This window comes from Benincasa hispida, chromosome 6 (assembly GCF_009727055.1).
Source record: "Benincasa hispida cultivar B227 chromosome 6, ASM972705v1, whole genome shotgun sequence".
In the NCBI taxonomy this organism is placed as follows: domain Eukaryota; kingdom Viridiplantae; phylum Streptophyta; class Magnoliopsida; order Cucurbitales; family Cucurbitaceae; genus Benincasa; species Benincasa hispida.
The window spans coordinates 1,394,701-1,404,897 of record NC_052354.1 but is presented as its reverse complement, the minus strand read 5'-3'; the positions used below and the strand labels follow the sequence as shown (position 1 = coordinate 1,404,897).

The 10,197-nt window shown below is 35.8% G+C and overlaps 1 protein-coding gene across 1 annotated transcript; it reads left to right on the top strand.

Moving 5' to 3' along the window:
- The first annotated feature begins 1,133 nt into the window (after window positions 1-1,133).
- LOC120079858 lies at window positions 1,134-2,189 on the top strand. Its single transcript, XM_039034291.1, has 3 exons — window positions 1,134-1,376; window positions 1,478-1,612; window positions 2,022-2,189. Exons 1-3 carry the CDS (start codon window positions 1,134-1,136, stop codon window positions 2,187-2,189), a joined length of 546 nt encoding a protein of 181 aa, XP_038890219.1.
- The last annotated feature ends 8,008 nt before the right edge of the window (window positions 2,190-10,197 follow it).

Here is a 10,197-nt window from a genome sequence, read left to right as displayed (position 1 = left end):
TTTAAAAAATTGGGTCATTTGGCATTTTGGGCCTAATTTTTGGATCAGCTGCACAATTTTTCCACATAGTTACCATTTTGGATTTTTTGTACGGATGGCCTCATTTGGGATGCCCAAATGAAAAATGGTCACCTGTAGAAAAAGTAATGGAAATTGCCTTTTGCTTACATCATCCACGTGTGATTTTATCATTTCACCCCTAAGATACACCCCGCGTGCCTGCCACTACCAAGGAACTCGATCCTTGATTACTCGTCACTCGACCCTTGTTGGCTCATCACACGATCCTCGATGCACGGTCGCTTGATACTCGGGTGCATGGTCACTCAATACGTGTGTAATCGACACGTGCATACTCGATCATAGCCACATCATAATCGATCATTTTGAACTTTTTGAATTCTTAACTCGTTTGAAATCCATTATTTCACCACTTCAACTCGTTTCTCAGACTATTCTCTCTCGTTTTTCGATTTTATATCGCTCGACAACTACACCTCTACACTTGAAACTTTCTCGATTCTCTTTGCATCAGGTAACATTATTCTTTTTGTTTATATTTTTGCATAAATCGTCTCTTTGTTTGTTATATTTTGGAATCATGTTCTTCAACATGCACTTGCATGTTTCTTGATATTTGACCGATATAATTTTAATTTCGATTTTCATATCTTGCATGTTTCGCTGGAGCTCGAACTTTTTTCGTTTCGATTTTCTTATTTCTGGTATTTTAAACCGTCTAGAGTTTAGAGTTTGAGTAGGATAAGTCATGAAGGTGGAAAATCAAACCAAATGCTCGATAATCGACCATCTAGTTACATGTAATGTAGAATGTATTGTATATCTAATATCGAGGAATCGTATATCATGTATTGAGTATCGAGTATTATATATCGTGCATCGAGTATCGTACATCGAGTGTCGAGTATTGAACAAAATGCTTAATTTCTTGTGTTTTTTGTATTCTATACAGTTAGGCTAGACAATTCAAGATTCCTCCTCGAGATCGTTTCCTAGGCCAAGTTACCAGCCTATCCTCTCACATTGGGATGGCTAACAAAATTGTGAAAGAGAAGCTTACTCCCATGCAGCTTGCCCTCTTCAAGAAGACGGTATTTGGGTGATATGTGGACATGGACATTATCTTCAATGGTTCATTGGTCCACTACATTACATTGAGGGAGGTTGTAGACGATAGGAAAGATGCAATGACCTTCGATTTGAATGGTACAGTTATTGCATTCTCCAAAGAAGACTTCCTATTGGTGATGGGATTGTGGCGATCACCTAATCCAACAGTTGTAAGGAGTGGTGAAGCACTTGGATCACTGCGTAGTAGGTACTTCAAGAATGATTTTGCGAGGACATTTACATTGGTACCTTAGAGATAGTGTACAATGAGATAAAGTTTGAGAACGACATGGATGCTTTGAAGATGACATTGGTCTATTACATTAAATTGGGAACGATGGGGCAGGAAAAGACAAGGGCCAATGTCAACAAGACATTATTAATTGATGTGGAGGATTCAGAATACTTTAATTCCATGGATTGGAGAAACGTGCTATGGGAGAGGATCTTACTTGAACTACAAAGAGGATTGAGTGGCAAGGCAAATAACTACAAAAAAGGTCCAAGAACAATAAGAACTACACTGTAAAGTACAACCTACTGGGGTTTCCTCATGCTTTCTAGGTAATATCCATTCATTGGCTATATAAGATCTACTTATTTTAGTTACAATATGACTTACTATTTATTCTTGGTTTATAATCGTTTATGAATTATGGTAAGTGTGGGCATACAAGATCATATCAACGGTTGTTGAAAAAATTGCAACCCGATTGAGTAGACATGTTGTACCTCGATTTCTGAAGTGGGAGTGTACATACTCACCATCGACCAAAATAATACATCAAGATATGTTTGAGTTTAACAAGATTAGTGTATTACATCAATATTTACTTGGATTTAAGGTGAATGTCACATATAACTAATAAATTCTTCGTTGTTTTGTACAGACAAGGATCACATCCATCCCACTAATCATGTTGGATAGAGAGAGGCAGTATAGGGACATTAGGGTTGATGAACGACCCATATACGAGTGCATTGATGCTAAGACGATCTCCTCAGAGACATATAGATCACACCATGATGCAGATGCTCATAGTCACTCTAGTGACTAAGAGAGTCACGAGCATCGACCCCACGAGCCAAAAATTGATGAGTATCAATCTCACGAGCTCTCTACTGATAGTCGTGAGACTCACCCTCCTCATAATGAGTCTTAATAGCTCCCTAATGACGAGCATTTACCCTTAAAGAGAAGCAAGTGTCGCCTCGGCCAAATACATCCCATTTGGAGCCCATGAAGCGTGTAGGCATTTGTACATTACTCTGTGACATAGACCAGAGAGTGTCTGTGGTGGAGCACAAATTGGATGATGTGCAGTCAGACTTGAAAGATGTGAAATCTGACTTGAGTGTCCTTCAGGCCGGCGTACAAAAAATCACCATCTTACTGCGGTCCTTGTGTTGGGTATGTAATATTATATTGAACTTGTTCTAATGTAAATATATAACATATAGTATTTGACTTAATGTATTCATAAATGATGTAAGGTTTAGGTGTGGATTCCACTGAGACCAGTGACCCAATTCCTTCACCATCCAGTGAGTCCTATGACCCTATTCCTCTACCATCCATCGAGTTCCGTGATCCCATCCCTCCACCATCCATAGAGTCCATTGACCCCATCTATCCACCATCTACTGAGCTCATTGACCTCATCTCTCCACCGTCCACAGAGTTCATTGACCTCATCCATCCACTATCCACCAAGACTATTGACCCTATCCCTTCACCTTTCATGGAGTCTAGTGACCCCATCTTTACACCCTCTATAGAGTTCATTGACCCTATCCCTCCACCCTCCATAGAGTCTAGGGACCCCATGCATCCACCTTTCACCGCATCTATTGACCTTATCCCTTCACCATCAACTGAGCCCATCCTCCCCATCATTACAGTATCCACCGTTCTCTCCGAGATACCACATCTTTCTATGTTGCTTCTTGAGATACCACCCTTTCCCTCATTGACACTACCTTATCCTGAATTGCTTCCACCACAGGTATTAAAGAAGTTTAGGATAAGGTCGAGCCTAAGGTGAAGGGCAAGCCCAAGGTGAAGGTCGAGCCTGATGTGAAGGGTGAGCCTGCAAACTTTGAAGGGGAACAAAGATGGACAAGTAGGAAAAGGAAGCCAACACAACCGCATACCCCTTTAGTTGACACGACTAGGGTGGTGGGGAAAAGGAAAAAATACATTCAGTTAGGTCAACATCTGACTGACATCGTTCCCTATGACCCAACACATGTTATTCTAGAGGACGTGATGAGTGAGTTCATGGTCTGGTTGACCAGCGTGGATATGGGTTCTCATTGGTCGGGTAATGAAGTCCTCTAAGAAAAATTGCACGATGAAGGAGTTATTCCGTAAGCTAACACGTGACAATTATTGGGTTGAGAACGACGTAAGTTAACATCTTCATTACGTTTGTATGCTTGTTATTTACTATTTCTACTCATTAAATAGACTTAGATATTATAGATTGTCGATGTTTTATTCATGTTTCTTTGACGAAAATTTATTACTCCGGCGAAGATATGTGCTCCTCGGTTCATGACGTTGCCACATGGTATATTAATATGTATTATAGATGATTTAAATTTTGCATGATTGATCTACACTTAACCTATTGTTATCTATTTTACCGAGTCACTTGAACCTAAGAGTCCAAATAGCTTGTATTACGACATATATAAGACAACGTGTGAAGAAGCTGCTAAAGTATGAGAGAAAGAGCACATGTATGTTGATTACATGCTCGGAGTAGAAGCTAAACTTCAGCCTGGATAGGCAGATGTCGATTATATCTATAGGCCACTCAACTACAAGCATCATTGGACTATGTTGGTGATAGACATGAACCTTAGACGCATCCTTTTGTATGACTCACTCCCCAGGTATATCATATAGGATCCGGTATCACTCCTAAGGTCCCTATGTCTCCCTTCACTGTAAGGTTGGCAAAAATCCCCGCGGGGTCGGGTCCCAACCTCAATCGAGATGGAGAATCCCCAGTTTGACTGAAGATAGGGTCAAATCGGAGATAAAAATATGGGTCCCGACCGGGGACAAGCCAGGGACGGGGACGGTATCCCCGCCTTGTCCCCGTCCCCGACCCTGCCCGAATTTTTTTTATATAAATTTTAATAATATCTATAGAGAGAGAGCTTAGAGCTACTGTTTTATTCTTTTATTTTTTTTTATTTTTTTAATTTATTTCATATATAATTATATTAAACTTTTTATTAAATCTAAAATGTTTTAAATTATTAATTTAAATAAATAATAAAATAATAAAAATATAATAATACTATTTGTTATATTAATATTTAAAATTTGAATAAAATTTAATTTATTTTAAATAATTAATTAATTAAAAATAAAAATAAACGAGGAATTTTTCCTGCGGATTCCCTGACCTAGATGTCCGACTCCCCAAAACGGGGAATGGGCTGGGGACGGGGAGTGCATCCCCGACCCTGCCCCGTCTCGTTGCCAACCCTACTTCACTGACATATTTTTGCAACTTACATGTTGCAAAGCTCAACCTTGCACATAGTCCTTGAAGCTTGAGTCGTGTCAATACAAGCTTCCTATAGGGGTCAGATACACTAGATGTGGGATATTTTATCTCAAGTTCTTCAAATACTTGATGACTTGATCCAGTCTAGGGAGTCTATGGCAAGATAAAATGCATGATTTTAGGTTGCAATATGGTGCCGAATTGTGGGCCGATCAGTTTTTTTTATCAGATCTGTTTATGTAAAATTTGACAATATTTGTAAATGTATGAACTCGTTAAGTTTATGAGCAAATTGTATATTTCTGTATTATAAGGTTTCAAGAAACTATGTGTATATTTCTATATTAAGCAGTTGTATGTATATCGAGTATACATGATTTTAGGTGCCGTGTATTGAGTAACATGCATTGAGCATAAAGTAACATGCATTGAGCATAGAGTAACATGCATCGAGTATCGAGTAATGTGTAACGCGAATAGAGTATTGTCGAGTAATCATATAGAGTAACATGCACCGAGCAGCAAGTAACGTGTAAATTGAATTGAATATCGAGTATTTATTAGAATGTCTTTACTTTACAGAATGAACAATATAATGCAGAGTAATAAATTATAAAGTATTTATTAGAATGCTATACATTATTTGATATCGATTATGTCTAGGTCCCTTGAGTCTTGGTCTTTGCTTGTTTATTGCGTTTGGACGTATCAAGTGGTTCATTGCACTTTTGTCTATTATGCCCCGACTGGCAACACCGTCCATATTTTTTAATGTGACATGTTCTCCAGCAAACAAAATCCTGTTTACCGTTCGTCTACCAACCTGTACCACTTTTTTCTGTGGGAGTATGTTTACCTTGGTATACTCTGGTGCCCTTTTCCATTTGGATACATGACCATGCGGGTTTATTGACTCCGCATATACTAGCACTAGAGAATCAACACTACATAATCTTTTATATGGAGTAAACGGATTGATATTGCACTCTATAGCTGTAGTAATAGCATGCGATCACGGAATCTCCAAACACTGAAATTTTCCGCAACTACATTCTAGAGTGTTAAGGCTGACGATATCATCTAATCCACCGTCATTGACATGAAATCTATAACAATCGATTGGATTTACTCGGTATCACCTAACTTTTTCACACTATAAACCCATTATTTCCTCTGCATACTTTGAATGTGACAATGTACTATTAGACCATATTATTCGCCGCTCATGAAACCAACCTCGAAGTAAACCTATTATCTATTCTAGCAATGAAGTTATTGGCAACACTCTTGCTTCTTTGGTAATAACATTGAAGCATTCGACACTATTGCTGGTCATGTTATCATATCGGTTCCTAGACTGGTAACACCATGCCCATCGCTGAATATCAGTATCCTCTAAATATTTAACAAGGAAATCGTTGTTGTAGTTCACTATTTAAACCCATTGGCGCTTGAACTCTGATTCTCGATACACTCTTCAATCATCCCGAAACAATTTTCTAATAGACTCTTCCTCGAAGTATTTCTCCATGTTTCTTTTCAAATGGAAGGTACAAAGTTTGTGGTAAGTATGGGGGAATACTGCATCAATGACATTAGCTATACTCTATCCATGGTCTGAAACAAATACAAGGTTAGGACATTCTTCAATTGTTGTTTTAAGGTTCGTCATGAACCATTTCAGGGCTCAGTCATTCTCACCATGAACAATTGCAAATGTCAATGGGTATAGTTAGTTATTACCATCCATTGCAACACCAACTAGTGTTATTCCCTTGTACTTACCATTTAGATGAGTACCATCTACAATGATTAAGAGTCGAAAACTCTTAAAACCTCTTAAACTCGCACCTAGTGCCATGAACATGTATTTGAAATATTTTGATTCTTTAAGCTCGATCTTAATCACAGTTTTAGGTATCTTCAAAGCCTCACCATATGCATGCAAGATAGCATATGTCCTCTGGCGTCCCCATTGAAAGAGCAAAAGAAGTTTCTCTCACACTCCATTCCTTGTCATAACTAATATTGACACTGTACTTATGTTGCATATCCTCATTAATATGGTGTGGTTTGTTCCCTCGACCAATACTGAACTTGTCCTTGATTAAGTGACCAATAACGAATGTGATGGCATGCCTGTGATCATGAATCAATACTTCAATCGAGCATGTGCGATTGAGTGTGCATTTTGTGATCTTGAAAATATCACATCCTTCCATTTTAATTGCTTGAACGACCCACTTACAAGTCGAGTGTAAACAACGAACAGTATACAATTTTTTATTTGGTTTTTAACTCGCAACTCAAAGTTGTTCTTAATAGCCAATATTGCTAACCTCATATTCACATCATTCTTACTGAAGAAAATTTGACATACTTCAATGGTATCCACCAACTTTATGGACAACTGTAGTTGCATGATCAAGTCCCCCGTTCTCGCGTTACTATTGGATGGTATGTTGCATGGATTTTGGAGAGCATGCTCTCAAGAAAAATAGATAAAATCATTTGACATAATCGAAGTTGGTTATTCTTCATTCACAACAGAAGAACTACTCCCTAAAACAACCTAGGTTGGTTGTTCTTCATTCCCAGCCTCTTCCTCTTCTATCGCCACATTCTCATTTATACATATCTCAACCTCTTTTATTGTCACATTTGGATGCAATATGTTCGCTATATTAACATTGATGTTGTCATTTTCCAGTGAGACACTCAATGGACAAACTTCATACTCAATGACATCTGCTCCACACATTGGTTGGTCTTCTCTCTCTGGGTAATCAAATGTTACCTCGCGATAAATTTCTTCAATTTTCTCAAGACTTACAAATACTTGCGATTTAGTACGTTCGTACTATGAGAAAAAAAATTAATATAAGCATCGTCCATTAAGCATACTAGAGAAGAATCAATATCCGTCTTATATGTCATCCTCATTATAATATTGAACTCTATCAAACTAACTTGTATGATCTTGTATACTAGATTTACCAACTCATTATACCTCAATATGTTGGAACTAGCAAACCCTTCCTCCAATATATTGTTCTTCTGTGTTGTCTTATGTATCACCATAATATAAGAATATATACTTCTCCATCCTTCAAGAAAAACAATACACAAAGTGAGCAGTTAGGAAAATTAGTTGTTGTTAAATACTCGCTAACTTGATCCTCCCTACACGTTTTCACTACTCGATACTCGATACTTGTCCCTTGATACTCGATATTCTTAACTCGATGCTTACTGTTTCATAGCTTTCTCTCCCCCCATCCTCGCTCCACTGGGAGCTACTCGCATGTCTTAGGGCACACTCACAAAATCACATTCACTCGTTCTCTTTGCTATGTTCGTATGTCTTGCACAACATTGATAAGGTTAAAAACATGAGCAAAAATGAGAAAAAAACTAGCACATTTACATACTTGAGGTGTGAGACAATATAGTGAAATGATTTGAATGCCTTTATAACTTGATCTCTATCAAGAAAAATAGGTTTTGTGAAGTGGGTTTTTTTGGAGGGAAAGTGAGCTCAATTTTCTCTTGTGTTTCAGTTTTGTTTGTTCTTAGTTAATAAAAAAAATATAATTCACATTTCAAGAAATTGATTTGAAAGAATAGTTAGAATTGTTAGAAAATTTTCTAATTTGTGTATGTCTATACATGAGCATTAATTACAGAGCAGGTCCTCTGACGGATGCGGGAAGTTCAAAATGATCGAGTATCGAGTATGAAGTGGCTATGATCGAGTATACACGTGTCGATTGCACAGGTATCGAGTGATCATGCATTTGGGTATCGAGTGACCGTGCATCGAGGATCGTATGATGAGCCAACGAGGATTAAGTTTCTTGGTAGTGGCAAGCGTGCAAGGTGCATCTCAAGGATGAAGCGGTAAAATCACATGTGGATGACGTCAGCAGAAGACCATTTTCCATCACTTTTTCTATAGGTGGTCTTTTTTATTTGGGTCTCCCAAATGTGGCCATCTGTACAAAAAAAATCCTACCATTTTACCTTTATTTTTAAATCTATTTGAAAGTTTCTCCTCTCTCATTCTCTCATTCCATTGAATAAATATTCAAAAATTGTTGTTTAATGAAATTGCATCTCTAGTTAAAATAAACATAATTAACTAACATAATGTTTATGTACTATCAATTTTGGAGACAGATATTCAATTGTGCACCCTACATATTATAAAAAAATGTATCTCTCAAACAAAATCGTGATTTAGATGAGTTATTTACCGTTTTAGATTAAGTTGGAGAGTTGTTTTTGTTATTTTGATTTATTTTTTTAATTAATATTTTAAGCGTGATTGTTTTTTTGAGTCTAAGGATTTAAAAATTTAACAAGAACCCTATTAAATATTGGTCAATTTTAAAGATAACTAGATGAATTTCAGTATCTTAAAAAAATGAATTTCCTATGATATACTTTATATTTGAACTGTTTTATATTAAAATGAACCAAAATATATACAAATATAGCAAAATTTCACTGTTTATTTACGATAGACTACTTTCTGTATCACGATAGACATAGATAGTAGTCTATTACAGCTTATCCTGATAGATTGTGATATTTTGCTATATTTGTAAATATTTTCAATAAGTTTATCATTTAAAATATTTTTTCTTTATATTTTGTACAAAAGCAAAGTGGTATATCCAATAGTATATCAATGCATAGAAATTGATATACTATCGGATATACCACTTTGCTATAAATATATTTTATGGAAATTGCATGTTTTAATGAGTATCGATATACTACTCATACGTTAATGATATAATTTAAATGCATTTTGAATAAATATTGATGTATTATTGACACACTAATGTCATAATTGAAATGAAATTTAAATAAGTGTTAATATACTATTGATACACTAATGTGATGCTTGAAATTATATTAAGAACGAGTGTAGAAATACTATCGATACATTATATTAATGATATACTTGAAATCATAAATTTTAATGAGTTTTAATATACTATTGATACACAAAATATTATATTTTAAATAAATTTTGAATGAATGTTAAATATACTACTGAAGATAATTCAAATGCATTTTAAATGAGTATTTATATACTACATTTGAAACACCAATAATATTATACTTTAAAATGATTTTTTGAATAATTGTTGATCAACTACCAAACACCCATGTTTGAAATTGAAAAATTATATATTGAATGAGTGTTGATAAATTGCTAATACATTAATGAGATATAATTGAAAATTCTAAATTAGTATACTATTAACACATCATTGTTATGAGTACTAAGTGCATTTAAAACCTGTAATAGGAATGGAATATTTATCCCCATCTTGGATGTAGGGTTGATTTTGAGAGCGCTTGGAAGCGAATTAGACATGTTTAGTTCTCTTTTAACACATTAATTACTTCAATATTAAAAATATATTTTGTTCACGTTTGAGCTTTGTTGATTCACCAATTATAAGATGAATCGAACCATTACAAGTTGATGAAATATACTGATAAAATAATACAAAACAATTGA